We start from the raw sequence: 27,119 nt of genomic DNA, 5'->3' as shown, positions 1-27,119 counted from the left end.
TCCGCCCCTGTCCCCCTCACCCCGAGGCCGCCCACCTGCAGACGTTGTCAATGGCAATGTCCCGCAGCTGCTCGTACATGGACGGCTGGCTCTTCTTCCCCGACGCCACATTCAGGGTTGACTCGGAATGCTCATTGGTTACGCTGATTTTTATATCATTGCCAGCAACTGGAAGTAAAAGTTCAAATATCTGTCTGGTTATGCCTGTCACTTTCCATACCCGTGTTTGAAATTCAAAACCAAAATCAAATGTAATCATCTTTAGCTATAAAAGCAATCACTTTACAAAGACTTCACCAAGCATTTCAGAATCCAAAGTGTCAGAGAACAGAAAGAATGAAACAAATGTTTAAATCAAGGAAGCACATTTAAGTTACAAAGCAATGAATACATAAAACAGCAACGTCTTAAGAAATGATTCAGAAGTCCTGGCCCCTAGGAGCTCAGCTCCAGCAGAAAGGCAAGGGCATGGCCTGAGGGCATCCAGCTCACGAGCAGGAAGGTGGGAAGGGTGGGCAAGCGTGAGAGCAGGGCCCTCAGTCTCTCTCCACCTGAAGGGTGGGACTACCTTGGTGGGACTGGGGTCAGCATGGTGATACCACTGCAGCACCCGAGTGCGCAGCAGGGTACTTAATTAACACTGGTCACCAGCCGTGCTCTGGGCCTGTGGCAGCGGAGGGGACAGAGCTCCAGGCCCAGCACTGGGACATGGGACGCACACTGCAGGATGCCCCAGAGAGGGCAGGTGCCAAAAAGAGCAGGCCTGGAGCGGGGCCTGGGGCAGTGGCAGCGTGAGGGAGGCCTGGCACCCCAGGGGGTTGTGCAGGGGAAGCCTTGGGAGGAAAAGGCAGAGGAGCAGCCCAGGGATGGCGGCCTCTCGGCCAGTTACCTGTGTGGTACTGACTGTGGCACTTGTACAGCTTCACCAGCACAGGGGACGGGACCACCAGGAAGTCTCGCAGGGATGGCGTCACCGAGTGCACCACCACCGGGAACCTCTCGCACAGGCGGCCCAGGCCCTGCAACGCACAGCGGGCCATCAGGGGCCGCAGGGAAGGTGCCCACCCCTTCAGACACCAAGTCAATCAGACTTCCAAGGGCCACCCGGCCATGGGGCACAAAGACAGAAAGGGGGTGGTTGGGAATCTCTCCACCCAAAGGCGAGATTCACTGTTAAAGTGTGTCCATTTCTTTTAGAAGAAACTTAGGGGAGAAAGGGCACCAAGCATTACTTTTACACAACGGCAGACGTGAAGTCAGTGGGGTTGGGACAAGGTCAGAGTCTCGGCACAGCAGACTGGCGTCTGAGGCCTTGGGAACACCCGGCAGATGCAGGGCAGCCTTCACAACGCAGGACTTGGCTGTGCCTGGACCCCACTTGCAGAAAGCCTGCTGGCTGTCAGCAGTGGCCTCCCAGCACTGAACTTGTCCACATCAGACTCTAGTTCAAGTTCCTAGAGGCAGCAGCTCAGACCTCGCTGCTGGTGCCCCCCACAGCCTGGCCACGGCAAGAAGGCCCTGCTGGGGCTTCCCTGGTGGCACGGTGGTTGGGAGTCCGCCTGCCGATGCAGGGGACATGGGTTCATGCCTCGGTCTGGGAGGATCCCATGTGCTATGGAGCGGCTGGGCCTGTGAGCCATGGCCACTGAGCCTGTGCGTCTGAAGCCTGTGCTCCGCACCGGGAGAGGCCACAACAGTGGGAGGCCCGTGTACCTCAAAAAAAAAAAAAAAAAAAAAAAAAAAAAAAGAAGGCCCTGCTGACGGGTGTCAGCACCGCGCCCCCAACCACCCCCACCGGGGCCCTTGAAACTGACCTGCAGACAGCAGATGAGCAAGGGCAGGTGAGCAATGATGACCTTGCTGGATGTCTTGGACTGCAGCTTCTCAGACAGCTTGATGCACAGATTCTCTGCACCTAAGTTCAGAACAGAGGAGGGTACGGACCTTTAGCAAAGGCCAATGGTCACAAAAACTCCTTCATCAGTCAAAATAGAACGTGACTAAACCCCGGGCTCACTAACTCTGAGAAGCGGATCCACCACAAAGTGTCGGAGGTGGGCGTCCCTGCTCCTTTCCTGCTGCTATGACGACACCATCCTGCGGGGTGGGCTATCCCTCCACTGCCAGCCCCCACCCTGTCCCATGTCCTGAGCATGGCTCCCCCCGAACCCCCACCTTCCTGGACCAGCACCATCTTCCGCCCTGAGCCCCCTCCTCTCCTCATAAGCGGAGGACACGCCAGGCGGTGGCACGGGGAACCCACCCTGCTCGTCCTTCACAGCCCACACCATGAGGTCCACGCAGGCGGCACTGGCCTGGCAGCGCAGCTTCAGGGGGCTCAGCTCGCTGTGGGTCCGGTCCATGTCGTGCAGGATCTTCTGGAGCTCCCCCTGGCTGGTGTTGAACTGCTCCAGCACGAAGTCATGGACCTCCTTCACAAAGGAGGTGGGCAGGTCTGCAGGAGGGAGAGCGGGCACAGATTCAGGCTGTGAGCAGCCGTGGTCTTTCCCTTGCGACAGACACCCAGGGAGAAGGAGCTGCTGCTGGCTACCATGCTTCCAGGAAGGCCGGCTGGGGCGAGCCAGAACGGGCACGCACGCCAGCCCTGCACACATGCTACCTGACACTCAGAATGGTCACCTCCCAGCGAAATGCGAGCCATGCTTTGTTTTAAGCTGTCAATACACTCAAACCTGAACACGAGACACAACCTGGGGAGTGCCATCACCAGAACTGGTCTGCTTAACGAGAAGTACTCCTGTGATACTTTCTAAAAAGGGCGTCAGTTATCAGATGTGGGAAAGCTGGATGCAGCCCGAGGAGGACCCCCTGCATAGGAAGACACCCAGTCTGCAGCCTCTCCCAGCTCTCGTCCTCGGGCCTGGACAGTGCAGGAGACCCGAGAGACGGCACAGGCAGAGGGCAGACTGGCCGAGAAAGCCAGCAGCAGACTGGCTAGGGGAGGCCACAGGCTCCGGGGTCAGGCCGAGCAGCCAGCACCTGCCGCTTTTCGGGAACCTAGCCCTCATGGTGGCCCCAACCAGGCTCAGGCCCCAGCAGTGCTTGGAATCAGATCAGGAAAACAGCTAAGATTATGGGACACCCACAGGACACCATGTGGTCATCAAAGCTTTTGTTTATGAAGCACATTCAGCAACTTAAGGGAAGAGCCTAGGAAAACTGTTTAAAACACACAAGAGAGCCTGGAAGGAACTGCTAACTCCGTGTGTGAGCTCCGCTACTGACAAATTATTCTGAGTTGTAAGATCACAACTGCCTCGTTTTCTCATTTTTTTTAATGTTTTGAAACATGTAAGGCAGACACATTAGACTGTATGCCTGACCAGGGGATCAGGACGACCCCACACGTCCGTGTCAGACATCAGCCGAGGAGACACACCCACCAAAGAGGCTGCGCTGCTGGCAGCACGGGGGGCAGGACGACAGATGCATGTCCCTCATCACCTGCTTCTCCCAGGAACGTGTCCACGTTCCTTGCAGATGCTGTGAAGCAGCCCTGGCACAAAGGCAGGACCCCACCCTCACCTTTCATGTAGTACAGAGTGTCCCGTAGCATCTTGAATGTGGCCACATAGAGGGGGTCGCTGAACACGCTGTAGTAGAGGTCGGCGCTGGGGTTGGCCTGCGGGTAGAGGCATGGGACGCGTGACTGGCACCGTGACTCCCTCCTCCCTCCTACGCTCACACTGCCCAGAGATGCCTGCGGGGAGCAGCCCCAGGCCCCTGGAGGATGGACCACCTCCTCTCACTGAGGGCTCACCCTCTCCAGGCATCTTTGAACAAGGAGAGTGGGGGTGCAGGAGCCACAGGGCCACAAGGCCACATTGCACCCTGTCCCCATCAGTCATAGACACGACAGCTGGGGCACCTTCGGATTCGGCCTACGTTTTGTAACTAAAATTCACTTTAAATTTTCTTTAGCAATCTCATCTAAAATGTGACGCTAGTTTTCTTCTGGGGAAAAAAATTCATCCGAGGTCTAGTGAGTTGAGTAAGATGCTGTTAATTTTTCTGCACCCTCAGTCTAGTGCAATGGAAAGGCACGATTTACAAAAGTTCTGACACAGGTAAGCGCGGGGAAGGCAGAAGCAGAGGCAAATCCACAGCGGGAAGGGGCCTGCGGGGCGAGGCTGGTGGAGGCCGTGTCCCATGGGCACCGGTGCCATCAGAGGGCACTGCGCGAATGGCCCTACAGGCACAGTCCTCATGACTCCCTGCAGGGCAGATGTGACACTGGCTGAGGTTAAGGTGAGCAGGGGTCCCACCCCAGAGCCAGGAGGGAGGAACCCGGGCGGTGCAGCCCGGCCCCAGGGCCCCAGAGCTGTGTGATGAAGGCCCTGCCAGCCTCTGTCTTCCCGGCTGAGAGTGGGTGTGCCGTGGGTTCAAGGAGAGGGAGTCGCATCTGGCACATAATAAGCAGAGTCACTGCCAGTGAAGGTGGATGAGGAGGAGGATTATCCTGCAGTGACTCAGGTTCGAGCTTTTTTTTAGCCACAAAACCAATTCTTCAAATGGATATTTACACTAAAGTCCAAATTATGAAACAAAATATGTGAAACTGCTCTGTTCTGCGGGGAAAAGGGCCCCAAAGCCTCATGTTCCTGGCATTCCTCTCCCCTCAGGACCCAAGCCAGCTCTTCACCACGGACGGCACTCAGGCCCAACACGTCTGGCTGCTGTGCCTGCCAGCCCAGCTCCAGCCCTGGCCTCCTGGTTTGCCCAGGGTCACACGACCCCACACCAACAAAGGACACCAGGACACCTCTGAGAGCAAGCACAGTGAGAGCTCAGGCCCACGGGCAGGAGGGCTGCGGACCAGCTGGCAAGTGACCGGCCACACACCTAATGCCCGCAGACAGCGGGGTGGAGTGCATGAAGAGCAGGAGCTGTGGCCTGCAGCACAGGGAGGTCCCTGGTGGTACCCTTCCCGCTTCATAACTGAGCCTGGTGGTGCCAGGCGCTGCATGTCTTATAATCGGATGAGAGAAAGAATGCCAGGCTTAACAAGGAATCTGAGCCCAGCACATGGCCACAGCAGTCATTAGCCTGGAAATTGGTGAACTCTCTGGACCCTGACAAAAGGGGGCTGATCCAAATGTTCCCAGGGACTTTGAGGTCTCCCAGCAGCGACATTTAATGATTTTATGAATAAAGCTGTGGGCCTTGGTTCCAAACATGCTAAGGACAGAAGATGCCTGAGTACACACCCCTCACACTCACAAGACAGGGCCTGCAGTGCCTGGACTGATGAGGGGTGTGTACCGAGCCCTGGCAGTGGCTCTGCAGGCACCGTGGGGGCAAGGACCACAATGGAGCAGAGTTGGGGCCCAGGCCGCAATCCAGCTCCCATGCTGACCATGGGACGCGGGCACCAGTTAGTCCTCCCCGAACCTCTGCTTTCACCTGTGAAGTAGAGACCCTGACCACTGCTGAGGGGCCAGGACAGGGCACCGGTAGGGGACACATCTAAAGGAGCCAGGCACAGGGCAAGCCCTTGGGTGGCAGGTGTGCTGTCGTCACTGCAACGTACGCAGAAGTCTCAGGGCGAGCCTCTCCCTCACTCCAGTGGCCCCACCCCACCCACTGCAAACCCTCCCCACTCCCCCCACACAGGTGTGCCCGGCAGGTGATCTCAGCGTGATGCCCTCAGAGGGACGTACCTCCATCACACTGGCTACGACTGCATCCAGGGACTTGAGAACAGGCTCCTCAACAATCTTCTTCACCTGCAAGGGAAACGAGACCTCGTGAGCACCTGGCACACATAGGGGGAGACAGGAGTGCCAGCTCATTCCACTGAAGAACAAATCGTGCTGATGTATGAAACCGTATCACAAGCTCACAGTGAAAAATGGATGGAAATAAGAGGCCAACAATGAGCACATCACTGGAGCCCCAAGGCTCCAATACACACACAAATGTCCCTAATCCTGCCATCACCTAGAACTTCTTTCTTACCATAGATGGGAATGAAATAAAAACAGAAAAGGAACCAACTCCCTCAAATCTGGGTACATTAGGTTTCCATTTCCAGGAAGCAAAAGCACTGAGACTCCAGGCAAGACTGATTTTTCCCCCCCCGAGGCCCCTCCCAGATGTGGTAGACCCCCGTCACAGCCAGTCCCCAGGCGCCAACGATGCCCCCTCCCCAGGCCAAGGCGCTGGCTCTTCCGGGCGCTGCAGCACACACTGCGAATTCCTCACAGGAGCACTGGCCACCCCCACCCCGGCCCCACTCTGTACCAGTGCTCAGGACAGGAAGAACTGTTCTGCCGACCGAGAACCGCCTGAGAAAACTGCCTCCACGTTACAGTGCTTTAAGGTTATTTTTAAAACATATGGATAATGATAAACGACATGCCAGGAGAAGAAATTTAAAAATGGTTTAGAAGAAAACCTAACCTTGAAAGTTAAAAAAAACTGAAAAACAAATTGCCCTGAACAACCCAAGACATCCAGCCTTCAACTGGCATCTCTTGACACGACCCTAAAGAGCTGCTGTCCCGTCGGGACACTGACAGCGTGGCCGGCTGGGGGGTCTCAGGACAGCCGGCTACTGAGCAGCTCACCCTGGCTCCACCCTGCCCGCCGACACTGGGTCATCTTCTTACTTCTCCACCCATAGCCACCACCTCTGGGCCATTTCTGTTCACACTCCTCACAGGCAAGCGCCACGTCCCTGGCCCCCGCCTCACCCCGACCTTCTTCTTCTCTCTCATTCGTTCCAAAGCAGAAAGCCCTGTCTTTGGAGTCTGTCCTGGCCCACCCAAACCCACCATGCAGCACCCCGGTACAAGCATGGCAACTTCAGGGGTGGGTCACAGGCCCAGCCACTCCAGGACTCAGACAATGGCATCTCTGATGCGACTGCAAAGGTTACACAGAGGTCCCCAGACAGGAAACACTAGCTCTGTATTACTCCAAACAGAGCAGCCCCTGAGCTGGGTCAAGTGCAAGAGCAGGTGGGCTTGGGGTCGGACCACAGTCTGAGCCTGGGCCCTGCCCTTAGCCCTTAAGGTACTTGACACCAACTTCCTCACCTCTAACAAGGGGACGCATGGCTGTGCCCCACGTGGCAGCTGCAGGGACAAATGAGAACATGCCGCACAGCAACTCCGAGGATGTGTCCCTCCTTCCCTCTTTAATCTGAAAACTGTGACTACCAAGCTGTGCTGTGAAATATAGGCTGACACAACTAGCAATTCCACTGGTTGATATACCCGTGGTCCATCTATCCATCAAGGCTATGCTTACCAGGTTTACGAGTTCCCGGAGCATCTCCAGGGGAATACTGAACTCCTTGTAAGTGATGCCATTGAAAAGAGGAGAAACGGAGAAGCTGGAGCTGATGGTGGAGAAGTAGTAGTCGGGCTCCAGGGCACTCCCATCAGGCAAGTAAGAGGCTGACGGGGCAAAACCAGAAAGTCAGTCGTGGGAGTATGAGACCCAGATACTCCCTCAAGAACCAACAACGGTATCGATTTTGCTTTTGTTTACACTCAAATTCCATGTGAAGTAAAGGCTGATATGATTCAGCAATCCCACTCCTGGGCATATATCCAGAGAAAATTCTAATACAAAAGATACATGCACCCCAACGTTCATAGCAGCACTATACACAATAGCTAAGACATGGAAACAACCTAAATGTCCATTGACACATGAATGGATAAAGAAGACGTGGGGGCTTCCCTGGTGGCGCAGTTGTTGAGAGCCCACCTGCCGATGCAGGGGACACAGGTTCGTGCCCTGGTCCAGGAAGATGCTGTGGAGCGGCTGGGCCCGTGAGCCATGGCTGCTGAGCCTGCACGTCTGCAGCCTGTGCTCCGCAACAGTAGAGGCCACAACAGTGAGAGGCCCGTGTACCGCAAAAAAAAAAAAAAAAAAAAAAAAAAAAAAAGATGTGGTACGTATATATACAACGGAATACTACTTAGCCATAAAAAAGAATGAAATAATGCCATTTGCAGCAACATGGATGGACCTACAGATCATCATACTAAGTTACTAAGTGAAGTAAGTCAGACAGAGAAAGACAAATATCGTTATGATACCACTTATATGTGGAATCTAAAAAACATGACACAAATGAACTTATTCACAAAACAGAAACAGACTCACAGACATAGAAACCAAGCTTACAGTTACTAAAGGGGAAAGGGGGTGGGGGAGGGATAAATTAGGAATCTGGGAGCAGCAGATACAAATTACTCTATATAAAATAGGTAAACAGGGGCTTCCCTGGTGGTGCAGTGGTTGGGAGTCTGCCTGCCAGCGCAGAGGACATGGGTTTGAGCCCTGGTCTGGGAGGATCCCACGTGCCGCGGAGCGCCTGCGCCCGTGAGCCACAAGTGCTGAGCCTGCGCGTCTGGAGCCTGTGCTCTGCAGCGGGAGGGGCCACGACGGTGAGAGGCCTGCGCACCGCAGTGAAGAGTGGCCCCCGCTTGCTGCAACTGGGGAAAGCCCTCACACGGGGACGAGGACCCAACACAGCCAAATATAAATAAATAAATAAATATTAAAAAAAAAAAAAATAGGTAAACAACAAGATCCTACTGAATAACACAGGGAACTACAGTCAATATCCTGTAATAAACCATAATGGAAAAGAATCTGAAAAAGAATATAATATATATGTATAACTGAATCACTGTACTATATATCAGAAACTAATACAACATTATAAATCAACTATATTTCAATTAGAAAAAGAAGTAAAAGCTGGATTGCAAATCCTTGGGGAGGGTTGCCTCTCACTGGGGTGTTTCAGGTCAAAGCTTAGGTAGAATCATGTCCTAATATTTTCCACCCAGACATGTAAGAACAACAACAAAAAAAGAATGACACCTTTTTACAGGTTAAGAGCCATGACAGCAGGAGGCAGCTTACAACAGAGCGGGGGCAACAATACTGAGAGGAGCTGAGACGCTGGAGGCCAACACGGTGAAGCCACAGAGGGGGCTGGACTGGGGGTGGGGTGAGGCCAAATTAAAGGGAACAGGTGGGAAGAAGGTGGGAAGGGTGTGTGTGTGCGCGCATGAAATGTGTGTGAAAACTACATAAAACATGTATATGTACAGTGTGCATGAACACACATGCTCCATGTGTTTTCCATTATATATGCACCCGTGTGACCAGCTTATCTCACTCAGCATCACATCCAGGTTCATCCACATTGTCACAAATGGCAGGATCTCCTTTCCTAAGGCTGAATAATATTCCTGGAGGGCATTATGCTGAGTGAAGTAAGCCAGTTACAGATAGAAAAAAACTGCACACTCTCACTTATATGTGGAATCTAAAAAACTCAAAGACATGGGAGCAGAGAGTGTGGTGACCGGGGCGGGAGGTGGGGAAATGGGGAGATGACGGTTATGCGGGCTGAGTCCAGAGAGCTAATTACACCGTGCTGGATGCTAGAAATGCGCTGAGAGAGGAGGTGCTCTAACCACACACGCACACACACAATGGTGACTATGTGAGGAGATGTATAGTTAATGGCTTGACTGCAGTAACCACCTCACCACATTTATGTATACCAAACCATCATGTCGTTCACCTTAATGACATACCAGTTTATTGTAAAAAATAATGATAGTCATAAGAGAAGGCAAGAAGTCTGTGACCCGGACACACACCACGACATGAGGATGACATCCTGCGTGGCTGACCCAGCGCGTGGTGGACACAAAAGGAGGCAAAAGGCAGAGCTGCAGGAACCACAGGTGTAAGATTTGGGATTTATGCAGGGGTGTCACTGATAATGGAACGGATGGTGCCATGAGGCGTGGAGGTCTTGTTTCCCCACTTCCTCCCCACAATCTGCACCTTACTTCCTTCGAGGAGAAGGTGAAGGCTATTGTAACAAGTGTCTGACACTGCACAGAGCTGTCACACGAATCAAATTCAGTAAATTACCTGAAAGTCCTTTGTGAACAGCAAAGCTCTACAGAAAGTATTACTCATTAAACATAAGGGATTACATGCAGTCTCATTACTATGTTCTTTAATATTATCCACGCACTTAATGACCTTAAACAACAAGAAACAAGAGAAGGACCCACCGCTAGTATTTCTACCTGAAAAGCAGTGCTTTCACAGGTTAATGTACTAAGATTCAGATGGCAGGCATTTGGGGTCCTGTATATTATTGTCTGCACTTTTCTCTATGTTTGAAATATTTTTAGATTCAAGTTTAAGAAGTTTAATCAAAAATAGAAAATAAATGCTTTCTAAAAGCTTGACACTCAAGATGCACAACAGCAGTGCCTGGGGGCTCGGTCAGCAGAAAGGCGAAGCCCACCTTCGAAGTAGTGAAAGGTGGATCCTCCAGGTGAGCTGGGAGGGGGCACCCCTCGTTCAGGGCTGACCTGAAACACACAACCACACGCACAGATAAGAAAGGCCAGTCAGACCTCAGTCAGATCTGTCTCAGACAAGGCTCCCTCTGCTGGCCAGAGCCCTGGTTCAGCCCCACCTCCTCGCTGAAGCCCACCCTGGCTACAGGTTCTCTACTGTAATTCTAAATTCTTGTGTCTAGCCATATATTCTACACCTGATGACTGAGCCAGACTATTGTCAGTGTTTCGTGTCCCCGTCTTTCTCCATGAGTCAATTACATATTCTCTACAGGCACCAACTGTCTTGCACTCAGAAAAGAGTTGGTGCCCAAACACTTCACCTCCCAGGAGATGACTCACTTATAAATCTTAAAAAGGACAAGGCAACCTTTGTATTAAACAGAACTCTAATGAGAACCCTTCACATTCCCCAAGTTCCCTCAAACTACACGCAAGTGGGCACCTAACAAGCCCCCGTCCCCTGTCGGTCTGGGCGCATGGCCTCACCTGCGAGATGCTGGACACGCTGCTGGCCTTTCTCTTCAGGGTGCCCTCCTGACACACCGCCAGCAGGTTGCTGGGGAGGATGGAGCGAAAGTCGTTGAAGGACCGCCTCCGTACACCTTCCAGCTCCTCGGGGACATGGAGGGAATGAGGAGGGACTCTGGGGAAGAGCCTGGACAGAAGGGACTCTTCCGTGTTGCTGTAACGCCCAAATGCGCGGGAGATTCCTATGAGGCATGGGACCGCGTACTTGCAGAGGTATTCTGGAAGGCAGAGGGAAGCCGTGGCAGCACCACCTGGGGACCTGGGACCACCCATCTCAGGGCCCCCCACCAGCAAGTCCAAGGGCCAGAACTAGCCATGGCAACAGGCCCAAGCCCAGGCACTGACCGGCAGTATTTTCCATCCATCCTCAACCACGGCTGCAGACACGGCCTGTGAGTGGGAGGTCTTAACCACGCACAGCACCTCCAAATCAGTCCCTCAGCCACGTCACCTGAGCAGGCTCCCTTACGGGACTTAATCAGTGCATTTAGTCCTTCTGGGAGCAGATTGGTAGCCTCACACCAGAGGAAAAATGACCTTCAGACATGTTACAGGTGAAGAAACCGAGCCCCAGAGGGGGAAGTAGCCCAGCATTCAGGCAGCAGACCTGTGCTCATGACCCCACGTGGGCTCTCAGCTAACATGCAGCAAAGGTGACGTCCACCAGATACACTGGTTGCAAAGAACAGAAAATCTGAAGACTGGGAAAAGCAAGGGGATGGATAATCACAAACAATAAAAAGAAAAACATACCTTTCTCTTGAATCTCCAAGGCCTGGCACATTCCCAAAAGGACATGCAAAACCTGCAAAAGCGCCTCTAAAATCTGGAATAGCCAAGGAAACATAACACACAAACTTATAAACAAAATCAGATAAATATCACAAAATTAATTCAGAACTAGAGGGAGCTTTAGACATTCTCTTGTCCAACCTCATTCCTGATCCATAATCCCCTGCACGGAAGCTCTGCAGAGGGGTCAGGCAACAGACCTTCTGTGGACAGAACCCTCCCTCTCTGGCTGGTCCACAGGCCTCCTAACTCTGGAAACAGGTGACAGGCCCCCAATCTCTCTTCACAGCTCAACACCCCTGGTTCTTTCCATCCGTTCCTTATGATTCAAGTGCTTGCTGATGGCCTGCCTGACTCCACTATAGCTCAGTGTGTAAGAAACCATCTCCAACTGCAGTGTTCAGACAAAACACACTACTATTCCAGCGATGCTGGGGATCTCCCTGAGTAATCACCAGACTCAGCATGGACCCCAGACGTCTGTGGACATGACACTGGCTTTCCAGCAGCCCTTCACACTGCTGGCTCCATGAACTCACAGAGAAATGAAATCCTTAAGTGTCTCTCACACATGCTGCCTCAAGCTGTGCCCCTCCACCCGCAGGGCTGGTATTTTTTTGCCCGTCACTGAGCCCCACAAAAGCTCAGGGCATAAGCTTCAGTTCACTGCGAGGGTCCTCGATTCCCAGCTTGGCATCCGAATCATCTACAGACGAGACGGACTTGCTTTCAGGATTTTCATCCCCGGTCCTGGCTAGTCCTAGCTGTTCAGCTTTCACCGCAGGGGCAGGCAACCAGAGACTCCTGCCAGGTGCCCCTGGGGTGGTCCTTCAGGTGGCTCTGCAAACCCTGCCCTTCGCTACACTGCTGACCCAGGATGTCAGGAGAGGTGTGGTCCAGGCCCTGATGAAGAGCACCTAGACCGAGTCCCTCTCACTTCCCCCGCTTCCAGTCTTGGGGAATCCAGGCAGAAAAATGAAGTTGGTCTGAGGTGACTTGTTCATCACCAAACTGCTCACGTTTTGCTAGTGTCAAATGATGCGGAACAGTGAGGACCTGGAAAGCAATGTTTCGTCCATTTCACGTATTAAAGTTATGCCACCATCTTCTGTGGTGACCTATTTCAATAGGTGTTACTGATAGAAAAGCCCTGTTAGCTTTTTAAATAATATGTGATTCTAACGCATCTAGTTACCTCTTTAGCCAACCCACAAGTAAATAAAGAACCTAAACTAAGAAAGAAGGGTGGAGACCAACATAATGGCAGAAATAGGGACACAGAATTTACAGTGTGATAGTAAGGAAAGAGATTTTAAAAATTATAAAAGATACAGGGGGGCTTCCCTGGTGGCGCAGTGGTTGAGAGTCCGCCTGCCGATGCAGGGGACACGGGTTCGTGCCCAGTCCAGGAAGATCCCACATGCCGCGGAGCAGCTGGGCCCGTGAGCCGTGGCCGCTGAGCCTGCGCGTCCGGAGCCTGTGCTCCGCAACGGGAGAGGCCACCACAGTGAGAGGCTCGCATACCGCAAAAAATAAAATAAAACAAAGAAAACCTTCCTTCTAAAAAAAAAAAAAGAAAAAAAAAAATCCTCCTGCCAAGGCAGGAGACACAGGTTTAAGCCTTGGTCCGGGAAGATCTCACATGCTGTGGAGCTACTAGGCCTGTGTGCCACAACTACTAAGCCTGCGCTCTAGAGTCCACAAGCCACAACTACTGAGCCCATGTGCTGCAACTACTGAAGCCCATGCACCTAGAGTCCATACTCCGAAACGAGAAGCCACCATAATGAAAAGACCATGCACCACAATGAAGAGTAGCCCCCGCTCGCTACAAGTAGAGAAAGCCCTCTCGCAGCAATGAAGACCCAATGCAGCCAAATATAAATAAATAAATAAAAGGAGAGAAATATGAAATACATTTAAGTAACATTTCCAACAAAATAAACTAAAACTAAAAAAACTGGAGCACTTGAAGGAACGGCTCCAGCTTTCCAGAAAATCTTCTCCTATGAACGTCAGTCCCCAGCATTGAGGCAGGAGGACGCGTGACCTTTTGCTGGCCACCTCACAGGGCAATTGGAAAAGCTGAACGAGATAAGACTCGGGAGGTCAGCAGGGGACTAAGCACTGCAAGCAGGATTTAACATTTCTCATGTGTGTGACTAACAGTATGAAATAAATCAACATAAACAATCCAATCACTTTTTTTTTTTTGCCCTGTCATCACTTTGGGACTCTCAGATCTTACAGAAACACACACCGAGTCACCACACACTTACCTGATCCCTGAGGGAAGGGTCCCTATAAGCCACGTCAGACAGCAAAGTGACCAAGCAGAAGCTGAAGCTCTCGGCCACTGGGAGGGTGCCTGGAGGCAGAAAGACAGGAATCGGATCATCACACTGACTGGCCACCCCATCTGGCTGTTCCCTCTCACACGGCTGCCAAGGACCTGCTTACAGTGGAGGCCGCCCTCGTCAGGATGAGCCTCCAGAGAACAGATATGAGCCCAAGGTGTTCGTTGAGAAACACCCCTGCCTTCCTTGTAACAAAATGTTTTGGTTCAAGAAACTGAAATGTTTGCTGAGCCAATTTATAGTCTGAGATTACAGAGCCTCTCAACATGACAGATTCCATGTTTTATTCCCAACTTAAATAAAATTGGGAAATCAATCTTGGTAAGACTATGGGAGATGTTCCATGGAGGCTAACTGTCAAACAACAATTACTATCACTTAACTGAATTGATGTTTTTTTTTCCTTTTTTCTTCTGACAGGTGGAGAAAATCCTCAGAAGAGCATCCAGAGATGTGCTCTATTCCTTGTAGGTTTTTAAGCCCTTCCCTGACTGAGCCTGCCAGTACGGAGATTCTCAGGAGCAGAGCCTCAAGGTCAAGAAGGGAGCACTACACCCAAAAGACCACAAGTGAAGCACCACTTCTGCACTTTGGAAAGTTTAGACCTGCTGCCGAGGAGGTCCAATCACTATTAAACATTTAACCAATTTTGAACGTTGAGCACTGACTCAAAGACACACACACACAGAGCAGACGACCACTGCGTATCTACTTCCGCACACGTGATTCTTAAATGCAGCTCTAGGTCCTTCTCAAGCTTGAGCGTGGCCGGAACCACCAGGAGGGCTTGTTGAAACTCAGTCTGCCTGACTCCCGGGCCCAGAGTTCCTAACTCAATAGCTCCAATGTGGGGTCTGAGAATCTCCCTTCTGACAAGTTCCCAGGGTGCTGATGCTGCTGGCCCAGGGATGGCCACTTAAGAACTACTGCTATGGCGTTTATCAAAGCAAAAGTGATATTGCCTTAATAGAAACTAGGAGACTGAAATATTACCCAATAATTGGAAATTTATATATCTCTAACAATGTTTTTTTTTAATAAATTTATCTATTTTTTATTTATTTATTTTTGGCTGCATTGGGTCTTCATTGCTGCGTGTGGGCTTTCTCTACTTGCGGTGAGCGGGGGCTACTCTTTGTTGTGGTGTGTGGGCTTCTCACTGTGGTGGCTTCTCTTGTTGCAGAGCACGGGCTCTAGGCATGCAGGCTTCAGTAGTTCTGGCTCGCGGGCTCTAGAGCGCAGGCTCAGTAGTTGTGGTGCACGGGCCCAGCTGCTCCGCAACATGTGGGACCTTCTCGGACCAGGACTTGAACCTGTGTCCCCTGCATTAGCAGGCAGATATTTAACCACTGCGCCACCAAGGAAGTCTCTAACAATGTTTAAATAATGCTAAAAAACTCATTCGAATGAGTCCAAGTATACAGAAGTGATATTTGTTTTGAAATAAAATAGGATCAACACTTTCTAGTATTCTACTTCTCCCCAAATTAGATAACAATGGTTGACACAGATGTTTCACTTTTCAGCAATGCTCTATTTAATCTGCAGTCTTTCAAATTCCAGGACACCTGAATAATTTGGGGTCTGTCAGCTTTAGGTACAGTAAGTCACCAGAAATGCTGAAAACCCCAAGGGCAAGAGGAACACGGGCAGGCACAAGCGGATGTTCATGAGGACAGCACAGTCTCCAGCAGACTGAGCCCACCTGACAAATTCAGGCCATGCCACCAACAGAAAGGACAAGGGCGTTGTTTGCAGGCACCAACCCCCTGCTAGATCTGAAGGTGGGGGCCTTGGACTCAGAGAGAGAGATTACAAGGAAACTTCAGTCTCATGGGTCATGAACTCTGAAATGTTGGAGATCTTCCAAGCTGATTTTGGAGTCTTGGGAAATCTGTTTACAAGATCATGAGTGTTATAAGCGTTTAGCACAATGCCTGGCATGTAGGGGACCTATGTAAATACTTCGGGAGGGACAAGAGGAAGAAGGCAAGGAGGGAGGGAGGGAGGGGAGGGCAGTGGAGGGGAAGAGAGAAAAGATTATCTAACTTTCTCTTTGACCTTAAAGAGAGATCAGTATCGAATACAAGTTAAAAAGAAATACACATGAATTTATTCCATTTGCAAAGATGCAAAGTTCAGTGGAAACTTAGCAACATCGACAAAGCCATAAAACTACTGACAGTGGACATAGTGGTTGAGTCCCAAACTCCCATCTCAGCCCTCCTTTCTGTGCAGCCACCAGGCCATCTGGAGAACTGACCTCACTGCAGGGTGAGCCTCTCCATCTGAGGCAACAGACCAGCTCAGGGACAGCAGGGGACCCAGGGCAGCCAATGGGACATGAGCAAAGGTTCCTGAGGGTCCCCGTGGTCCTGCTCAGGTCCGCTCATCCCGCCCAGGGCTCTGGGCAACGTGAGAAAGTGCTAGTGCTGCAGGCACAGGAGTGGAACCAGCTAGAAGCATCCTAACTGCTGCGTTAGTGTGATTAAACATTCAATCCTCACAGACGGGAAACACACAGATGCTTCCTCGCATTCAGGGAAACTTTAAGCAAAACTACCTCTGCCTTTCCGAGCTGTGCTTTCTTCTACCCAATACACTTTCGGAAGACCTTTAAGAAGTCGAAGAAGGTAAGGAACCACAGAATCTTTGTGCTAAAAAAAAAAAAAAAAAAATTACATTTAATTAAGTACACAATTGGTAGCTTTTTAGCACAGACTGAGCCCAAAACAAAGCACATCCACATCCTGATCATCTCAGAGAAGGGCGTTTGCACAGCGTCGCACCCTTCCTGCTGCACATGGCGGGCAGCGTCCCTACGGCCAACAGGAAGGCCGACACCTGCCCTCTGCTGCTCAGGGTCCAGCCTGGCTCTGGCCTCCAGAAGAAGATACGTGTGCACACACTCAGAACTGCCTCCTGCCAGGTGTTTAAAGTCCCCAAACCCAAACCTCAGGACCACATCCTCCAGACTGGAGAGCAGCTTACAAACTTGGGGATGCTTCTTTCTGTTGTTCACAGCCCTTGTGCTCTTCCCTTCCTTTCATAAATTTTCGGCTTCATGTTTCCTTTTGCTCCTCTCAAATTGAGCATTAGACTTTATAGCCAACGTTAGCCAATGGAAAAATTACTTTCATCTAGTTTCCAAACTAGCCAATCAGCATAGAGTTCATAACCTTCCACCACTAGCTCTCCTGGCTGTCTCCCTACATGCGGCTGCCCCCGTGAAGGACAAGTGTGCTCCAGAGAAGGGGACACTATCTGATGTTCTGAAACGCTGAAAAAACATGTAGCTTTGAATACATGGTTACAAATTCTGCCACACTCCTTTCACCAAAAGGCAGAGTCAAATTTGCATCCCCTGAAAACAGAGCTGCCTTGGTGACTTGCTTCTAGTGTACAGTCAGACCTCCGTATCCAAGGGTTCCACGTCCGTGGATACAAAGAGCCGACAGTACTACACCATTTTATATGGAAGACTGGAGCATCCTTGGACTGTGGTACCTGCAAGGGGTCCCGGAGCCAATCCCCTGAAGATGCCGAGGGATAGCTGCATGTAGAAAGTAGAATGAACAAGCCTGACTTCCCAGGCTCGCTCAGAGATGGCAGAGCCACTTCCCCCGGCTCTTTCTCAGGACATGCACTCTTGCAACCCAGACACTATGCTGTGACTAAGTGACACAGCCCAGGCCACACAGGGAGGCCATGCACATGGAGGGGCCCTGGCCAAGAGCCCCAGAGAAGGTCCAGCCAGCGGCCAGGATCAACCCCACACACGTGGGGGAGAGGCCTTCAGGTGACTCCAGGGCCAGCCTTTGAGCCACCCCAGATGAAACCAAATGGAGCAGAGACTGGGCTCTTCTGAGCACTGGCTAAATTGCAGATTCATGAGCAAAAACCTCTGCCAAACAAAACCAACTAACTTTGGGGTAATTAAGCCACCAACTTTAGGGTAATTTTTATGCCACAGCAGGTAACCAAAATAAATAGAGAACTTTCTTTAGTGAAAACAAAACCATTTTTCCTGTACAACAATTGCCCAGGGAACTGGTGTACTAACACACACAAGACCCCAAAGGGGCTGCACACCAAGGCCCTGCAGAGAGGAGGCGGCCCGGGCTCTTCCCCACACACCCTGCAATGGTGTCACCACCACTGCTACTCTGGCCACGGCTGCCGCCAGGGCAGCCCACTAACTGGGCACAAAGGAGGCCAGTGCCAGCACCCACCAGGGATGGAGGAAAGGAACACAAACTCCAGGTGGATCACGAGAAAGCTGGTCCCTAGGCACAGGGGCCAGCAGACACCGGGCTCCTCTCTTGGTGTCCGTGAGGCCTCCAGCTTCCTGGGAAGCTCAGGCCAACTGTGAGCCCCATGGGACAGCTGCTGCCACCCCTGCCAACCACTGACCCGGAACCCAAACCACACCAAAAGTAACTTGTACTCGTCTCTTCCCTGCCATCTGAAAAAACCCAATACAGGTATTAGGGGCTCACAGGTAAATCCAGCAAGTGATGTGTTTGCCAAAGATAGTTTCAAGTAATACTCATTCAAATAGCAGTAGTTTCTTATACAGGTTTCTTTTTTTGAAAATTTATTTTCCTCCCTTTATTTCTATATTTAAATTTAAATAGGACCTGTCAAATAGAAAATGATTGTATTTATTTTCACATTTGTAAATAAATAGGAGGAAGAAGAATTAAAATGCAGCTTATGCATCTAATCTTGGTTTTTCATGTGGCCTTGATCAGGTAACCTATTTAATTTTTGAAATACTTCTCTAAAATTAAAATGCTTATTTTTTTTCAAATGTATAAATACTCTGTCAAAAATATTAATTCTTATTGAAGTAAAATTTCCAGGACATGCAAGCTAACTTTTTTAGATGAATAAAAATTCAAATAGCTGACATCTTTATATTTTTAACATAGGATGATTAAACTTGGAATTTTAAAAAATGATTTTTGGCAATGATAAAAATAAACAGATAAAAGATTCTGTATCCAGTGACTGAGCATTTGCTTCAATTAGCCTTGGTAAATACTAAAAAATGGCCACTTTCTGTTGTAGTGACAAAAATGGTTTGTAAATCACCTTTAAAAGACACATTAACATGTACTCTAAAACAATTTATATCATAGTTTTGAAAAAGACTATTATGTCACAATTATCTCAAAGAACACTGTCTTTTTGGAAGGAAAAGAAGTGGTTACTCTGAGTCTGGCTCCCGAGTGTTTTGCCTGAGGTTTAAAATCAAGTCTACTCTGGAGGGTACATGATTACTTCACAAAGCACTCTAACATTCTGTCGAAAACAAAAACCGCACCTTCCTGAGGACGTGTCCATAGAGGTCTCATTCCCACCAGTTCTGCTCCCTCCCCATCACTCGCCCTCAGCTGACCACTTACACCAGGTAGGTTCTCGAGCGCTCCTCTAGGCCTGATTTAGGAGTATAAAGTAGGCACAAACTTAAACCCTAATTGCACCCTCTTTTGCATGCAGAAACACTTTTAATTTAGCCAAGTCCTACCTGTAGATCAGATTCAATGAGAAAAATGCCCAATGCAATCACCGCGTCTCTCCGCCTTTCATCCAACTGGAAGATGCCATGGAAATCGACTGGGCACATACATAGCAGCTTCTGGACCTAGAAAATGAGACCAAACAAACAAAAAAAGCCCATAGCTTAAAAATATATAAACCCACACTCAGATAAACCAGTACCAAAAAGCCCAGTGAATATATACAACAAATAAGTCATTTTTTTCCAATCAAAAGGTAATTAAAAAGGACACCTCCAGCCTCTGAAATGATGGTATACACACCCCTCCAAGGAACCTGGATCAAGAGCTGAAAGGCTGTGTCCACGGAGGTGGTAAAGCACCATGGCTAACGTCTGCCCTTCGGTGTCAGGGCAGTCCAGGGTCCCCACCTCCCAGTGGTGCCCGTGAGCAGGTTATGAAAACATACAGGTAAGCTACCTAGAGTCACAAGGTCTCCCCTTAGGGCTCTTTAAACATTAAATGTGTGTAAAGCACTCAGAACTGTGCGGGGCACACAGTACGTGCTCAATAAACAATATATATTGTTACTGGACATGGCATGGTGGCAGGCAGAGGGCAGCAGGCAGGCAGTCAGCAATTTCCTGAATAAATAGAAACACTAGGATTATCGTCAGAACAAACCAACAGTCAGTGTCTGTCATAAAAGAACTAAAAATCAGGATTTATTATGAAAAGGAAATCAGGTGATGCCAATCTTGAAAATCTCTGCCAGAGCAAGCTCTGAACAGAGCTTTAAGATACACCAGGAGGCCCTAACCTTGCTGTCCCATGGACCCAATGAGAAGTCTCTCACTGACATTCACGTGGTCTGGTGGGATGTTCTAATAGCAAAGGAAATGGAAGCCAGTGATTGCCATTTGCCCTGAAAATGCATCAGGCAATTACCATTGTAATTTTTTATAGAAAGTAATTTGCTGTTGTTCCCTTCAGATTTTAAAAGGGCAAATACAAGAGGAGAAACTGAAACTGGCAAAGATTATGTAAAATACTTTCACCCCAGTGTTGTGTATACTAAGTGAAACTCTGAAACAATCTAAATATTTAACATTAGGAAAATAATCATGATGAACCACTGGATCAAATATTAGGTTAAACCCTAACTGCTGATATTCAACCATTTTTGACCTACAAAAACAATGCTTTTGTAAAGTTTAACCTAATGTTAGACGTTAAAAATGGCATTTTTCTATGACTAAGCAGTGACACAGAACAATGTTCTAAATGTTCTATAAGCTCACAAAAGGAATGATCTGAATTACATACAGAAAAAATGCTGGAAGAAAATACATCAGGGAGTTCCCTGGCGGTCCAGTGGTTAGGACTCAGCACTTTCACTGTCGTGGCCCGGGTTCAATCCCTGGTCGGGGAACTAAGATCCCGCAAGCCATGAAGCGTGGCCCAAGATATACATATTTGTATACGTGTATATATGTATGTGTGTGTATATATATGTGTGTATATATATATATGTGTGTGTATATATACATATATATATTCAAAGTGTTAATAGTTTTGACAGGATGACCAGAGGTGAGACATTTCTTCTTCATGCTTTTTTATATTTGCCAAAATATGTTCTAAAGGAAAATATTTCTTGTGTAATCAGAAAAAACATCCAGTAGGTTAAAATAAAAATATATACACATGAGGGGGAATCCATGCTTGTGTGATTAAATGCTTAGGCAAAAGAGCACACAGCAATGGGCAAGCGAGGAATGGAAGTCGAACTTCCCCCTCGTCACTGGGAGAACATGCTTCATGATCAGGGGAAATAAAACACGAAGGAGCTGCAGACCAAGCACGGTAAAGCGATCGTTGCAGAGACTCACACTCACATAACAGACAGTCAAGTCTCTAAAGAAACACGCCTGCAAATAAGAAATCCAACACAAGGTGGATTATATGAGAAGGAGCCATTGAGATCCAGAGCTGACCCTTGAGCCGCCACTGACCCGAGGCCTGTGGAAGCCCTCCCACAGGCCCCACCCCGGGCAACACAGACCTGGGGAGGGGACCCCAAGGCTGGAGGACAAAGTGAGACTCAGAAACGTGACAGGACTGGCCCAACCTCATTACTAAATATGGAAAAGCTGTAACTGTACAGAAAAGATGACCCTTCAACAGTCCCACATGTCAACACAGACAAGCCTAAGATTTTATATGCTCATGCTCTCAGTCCTGTCCTCTGTCCCTGGAGGCTTTTGGTGAGGCAGGGTAAGGATCATGCTGTATTTTTCTGTGGAAGTGAAATACATTTGGACTTTGGAGTTAGACCCAGAGTCACCAGGCGACACGTCGAGCCTCAGCTTCCCGTCTATACAGCGTCCCCGTGGGGCCAGGTACGGAGGCAGAGCCCTCACCTGGGCTCAGGACTCGCTCCACGGCAAGTGGTGGGCATAGTTCACACCACTGTGCAACAGTAACGGCCTTCAAATGGCTCCTATGAGGGTCGATGGAAGCAGGACGCCTATAACTCATTTACTCACTGTTCACTGGGCACTACTTGCGGGAGGTGCCGCCCATGAACCTCAGACCAGGCCCTGCCCTCATTCCAGAGGGGGAAAGACAACCCGGGTGAGGACCAGAGATGAGGTCATGTAAGAGGCATTAATTCTCCCCGTTGAAAGTAAGGGAAGAGCTGTCTCTCTCCTTCTCTTTCTTTGAGAACTCACACTAGAAAACTTGCCAAAGGAAGGATTTCCTCATTTCTTGGAACGGTGCATAAATTCTTTTGAAGACTAGATTGGCACTTTGCGAGCTTTATGACTTAGGAATGTCTTTCTCGAGGACCTGGGGAGCCATCTCTTTGGAATGTACACATCGAGGGAGACAGTGCCCATCTCCCCATCTCTGGGGAGGACAGGAGCCTAACTTCCATGGGCTTCAGACTCCAAGTTGCAAAACCACCTCCTGTCATAAAGGTGGGAGGATGAAGCCAATCAGCTAACACAGTCCATCACTCCAGTTACCAGGTAGTTAGCACGAACTAAGTGTGACAAATGGTGCTGACAAGTCCTCTTATTTGATTTTAGCCCAGTGAGACTTCTAAACTATAAAACAATAAATTTGCACTGTTCTAAGCCACTAAGGTTGTGGGCATTTGGAATGCCCACAGCAATAGGAAACTTATACAGTTGGTCACAGAACTGTAAACAAAACTCAAAACCTGGACTGCCTATCAAGAAAGATATAAAAATTAATCAGGTTACAGGCAATATTTATTTCCTTCTTTACTCTTTTCTGTATTTTCTGTAAGGAATACTGTTAACTGCAGAATCAGAAAAAAAAATTTTAAATAGTAGGAACAATTTTGCCACTAATGCAAATCTTATTTCTAAAAGGACAATAATACTTATACTCTTAGAGCTCAGAAAATAAGAGAAGAGTGTATAATATTTCAATGGATAGAATCTGGGTAATCCAAGAACAAAGAAGTAACATAAAACCGGAAGAAAATCTAGGTCAACTAAACGAAGAAGATGTTTTCTACATACAACAGTCCTACTACAACTTCTTTAATTCTAACATCTTAACATCAGCAAAACAACTGCTACTTAACTATAATTTCCCCAAGAGTCTCAACCTACGTAGGAAGGTTTTTAAAAAGCAGGCGATGCAGCTATCTGGCCCTGACGCAGGCACGTGGCTGCAGAGAGAGGGATGGCTGGGTGGGGACCCAGGCCGGTGCCACCTGGGACAGGAGGCGCAGGCACGTCAAGCTCAATCTCACAAAGCAGCCTTGAAAATGCTTCACAGCTCTGTGTAAACGAAAACCAAATTGATTAAATTACTTCATTAGCAAAAAAAATCACGGAAATACTGGATTGTGACATTGAGCTTTCCTTGGTAAAATTTCTCTAAGGAAACACGCAGCACACACAGGCCCAACCCCCATACCGAGAGGACACTCGGCCCCAGGCCTGAGGCCCACTGACGACCCCCAATCACAGGCAGGGTCCCAGGCAGAGGCCGGGGGAGGGCGCGGCCTCGGCTGCCAAGCGTCCACTTTCAGGAGATCGTGTGCCATCCTGCTTCACAGGTTGGGCAACTTGGCCCGGACGGGTTAAGTATGATCTCAGGCAGCAGGCACTTCCCTAGACCCTCTGACTTCTGTCCCCCCGCTCATGCACCCCCACTGGCCCCCAACTCCGACACAAACTCCATGCACATGTGCAGTCTGGCAAGGGAGGTCCTCCCACATACCGACACCCAGCCTGGACCTCTGCCAGGCCGCTTCCAGGGTCTCCACTGTCTGCAACATTTCTCAACCTGCCTCGTCTCCCCACAAAACCCTTCCATCGTTCTAAGACGCAGCTCCCCCTCTCCTGCTTGTCAAGCTGCTCTGGACATCAGGTCTATCCCCTCACACCTCTGAGGAGCCCACCAAGAACCCTGGGCTGGGATGCCTGCCCTTCTCATGTCTTACCTTGGAGCCCCTGTGTACTTACCTTCCGTCCCCTGCAGACGGGACTGTGTCCCCCTGGTCACGTGCCCACCACAGCCCCATTAACTATCCCCATTCTACGGCTTACAAAAGTGAGGCACAGAGAGGTCAAAGTTCTAATGCAGAATAAAGCTTCAACATTATAATGAATAAAAAATGAAAAAATAACATTGAATAATTTTCTTCAGAAGTTTACAACAAATTAACAAGTAATTTGGTTTCTTTGGGGTGAGGGAGGGAAGAGCCTGTCATTATTAAAGGTCACTAAGCTCAAAATCTGAAAGAGACGGCTGGGGTTGCTCCCATTTATGAAAAGGATCCAGAGGGGTTGGCTCTGCACGCCACTCTGAGGAGGCCAGTAAGGAACAGACCACAGGAGGCAACAGAGGTAACTTCCTTAGACTTTGAGAAGCCCTGACAGTACTTTAACCCAAGGCTTGTTAAGAGAGATGCCTTGAGGTGAATTTACTGCCAAAGTAAGGAAATGCCGAACCAAGTTAGAGAAAATAAGATGCCCTCACAAGTCTGGATGAGTGGGCAGAACACCACAGATGAGAACTCAACATAAGAGTGGGTGTAGGTCAGGTATGTAGGTCAAAATAAAGCTACAATAATAGCGTTACAAGCTGGCCAATTAAACTTTTAAGTATGCAACTTTTGTTATCTGAAACCTCTGGGAATACTCTTCCCGGAGAAACAAAAGTCCCTGAGAACTGAAGATTATGCTTTAAGTATTAGTGGTATTTTGTTGTTGTTAAATCTGTTTTTTAATTCTCATTCTCCTACGCCCTGCCCCCTTAGAGAACAGTGAACATAAGTCAACATTTTCTAAGTGACTCAGAGTGAGCATGATAGACAAAGGTGATTGTGACATGATGCTTGTGTCTTAAAACTATGCCAATTTTGGCAAACTGACAAATCATGTCCCTCAAGCCTCAGCTTTCCCAGGTATAAAAGGATGAACAGATAGATTTTTGCAATGTCTGCTCTAGCAATAAAATCCAGTGAGCCAAGAACTTCCACCTGCAGCGATGAGAGAACAGCAGGATCTGGATTTACCTTCCTGCCAAAAAACAACAGAAAAATGGACAAATACATGAAACCACTGGTTTCGTACACTGGAAAAGCAGCACAGGACTGAAAAGCTTAGGGGAGAGGAAACAAGGTGAGCCCTACAGCTGCCCTGATTTTCTGCCAGAAGATGTATCCTGGACCACAAAACAGGGAAGGGCATCCCAAGCAGATCATGCTGGTCTCACTAAGCTGAGGAGACAGAAATGGGAGTACTGGAAGTCTAAAAGCAGCTGGGAATTCTGGAGAAGAGAGAGCTCAACAAAAAAAAAGCTCCACAAATCTGCAAGAGTTCCCCTGAGTCTTTGATGAATATACTAAGACAGACCAGGATAGGGTAATACTCCACAATGTTGGGCAAAAAACAACCAAGGAACTGTGAGATGAATGGTTCCTGGGTTCTCAGAGAGCTGAGAGGAGTCTCAGTTACTCCCAGCCAGAGCGAAAAACCCGCAAAGCATTCAGTGGAGAACTCAAAGGGGCACACCTCAGCAGTGGGGCTAAACTACCCCTGTCGCAAAAGCTATTTCAGACCTGCCCTAACAAAGTTTAAAAACCAGCTCTGCAATAGATGCAGAAAAAGCATGTGAAAAAATTCAACATCCTTCATGATAAAAACACTCAACAGGGACTTCCCTGGTGGTCCAGTGGTTAACACTCCACACTTCCATGGCAGGAGGCACGGGTTCAATCTCGGTTGAGGAACTAAGATCCTGTATGCTCCCGGTGTGGCCAAAAAAAGAAAAAAGCAAACACTCAACAAACTAGGAACTTCCTCAACCTGATAAAGATTATCTATGAAAAACCCACAGCCAACATTTTACATAGTAAAAGATGGAAAGCTTACCCCCCACAAGTTCAGGAACAAGATAAGGATGTTCACTCTCAACACTTCTACCCAGTGTTGTGCTGGAGGGTCTGGTCAGGGCAATTAGACAAAAGAATGAAATAAAAGCCATCCAGATTGGAAAGAAAAAAGAAAAACTATCTCTATTTGCAGATGACATGAGCTAAAGGAGAGGTAACCCATCCCCAGGCCACGGACCAGTACCAGTCCATGGCCACTTCAGAACCGGGTGGCACAGCAGCAGGTGAGTGGCAGGGGAGCAAGCGAAGCTTCATCTGTATTCACAGCCGCTCCCCATCACTTGCATTACCACCTGAGCACCGCCTCCTATCAGATCAGTGGCGGCATTAGATTCTCACAGGAGCGCAAACCCCACTGTGATCTGCACATGCGAGGGATCTAGCTTGCATGCTCCTTATGAGAATCTAATGCCTGATGATCTGAGGTGGAGCTGAGGCGGTGATGCTAGTGCTGGGGAGCAGCTGCAAATACAGATTATCATTAGCAGAGAGGTTTGACTGCACAGAGACCATAATAAATCAATTGCTCGCAGATTCATATCAAGACCCTATCAGTGAGTGGCAAGTGAAAACAAGCTCAGGGCTCCCACTGATTCTGCATTATGGTGAGTTGTATAATTATTTCACTATATATTACAATGTAATAATAATAGAAATAAAATGCACAATAAACAATGCACTTGAATCATCCGGAAACCATACCCTTCCCCCACACCAGTCTGTGGAAAAATTGTCTTCCAAAAAACTGGTTCCTGATGCCAAAAAGTTGGGGACCACTGATCTAAAGAATCCACTAAAAAAAAATTAGACCTAATAAATAAGTTCAGCAAAGTTGCAGGATACAAGATCAATATAGAAAAATCAACTGTAATCAGACTTTCAGTTTTACAAGATGAAAAGAGTTCTAGAGATGGATGGTGATTGTAGTAAAACACTACAAATGTATTTATTTATTTTAAAATAAATTTATTTATTTATGGCTGCGTTGAGTCTTCGTTGCTGTGCGTGGGCTTTCTCTAGTTGCGGTGAGCAGGGGCTACTCTTCATTGTGATGCGCGGGCTTCTCATTGCAGTGGCTTCTCTTATTGCGAGCATGAGCTCTAGGCATGCG

The 27,119-nt window shown here is 48.9% G+C and overlaps 1 protein-coding gene across 7 annotated transcripts in view; it reads right to left on the bottom strand.

The window, feature by feature from the left end:
* The window catches only part of PI4KA (phosphatidylinositol 4-kinase alpha), a 94,484-nt gene that overhangs the window by 52,711 nt on the left and 14,654 nt on the right, over window positions 1–27,119 (bottom strand). For 6 of the 7 annotated variants that reach the window (XR_003005744.1, XR_003005745.1, XR_003005746.1 and 3 more), the window contains exons 2-14: window positions 19,593–19,709; window positions 16,623–16,716; window positions 13,982–14,070; window positions 11,664–11,736; window positions 10,869–11,128; window positions 10,325–10,391; window positions 7,276–7,424; window positions 5,682–5,747; window positions 3,547–3,643; window positions 2,264–2,455; window positions 1,815–1,915; window positions 890–1,019; window positions 36–168 (exon numbers count right to left, since the gene is read on the bottom strand). Coding sequence is in view for 4 of the 7 variants with exons in the window: in XM_024763689.1 (XP_024619457.1) it covers window positions 36–168; window positions 890–1,019; window positions 1,815–1,915; window positions 2,264–2,455; window positions 3,547–3,643; window positions 5,682–5,747; window positions 7,276–7,424; window positions 10,325–10,391; window positions 10,869–11,128; window positions 11,664–11,736; window positions 13,982–14,070; window positions 16,623–16,716; window positions 19,593–19,709 (1,568 nt within the window). In the remaining 3 variants the exon portion in view is untranslated. Of the gene's footprint in view, window positions 1–35; window positions 169–889; window positions 1,020–1,814; window positions 1,916–2,263; window positions 2,456–3,546; window positions 3,644–5,681; window positions 5,748–7,275; window positions 7,425–10,324; window positions 10,392–10,868; window positions 11,737–13,981; window positions 14,071–16,622; window positions 16,717–19,592; window positions 19,710–27,119 lie in introns of those variants that run through there. The other variant, XM_024763690.1, reaches the window with a different exon arrangement.

The sequence above is a fragment of the Neophocaena asiaeorientalis genome, unplaced genomic scaffold, assembly GCF_003031525.2.
Source record: "Neophocaena asiaeorientalis asiaeorientalis breed wild unplaced genomic scaffold, Neophocaena_asiaeorientalis_V1.1 scaffold110, whole genome shotgun sequence".
Lineage (NCBI taxonomy): Eukaryota > Metazoa > Chordata > Mammalia > Artiodactyla > Phocoenidae > Neophocaena > Neophocaena asiaeorientalis.
This window is presented reverse-complemented; position numbering and strand designations above follow the sequence as displayed.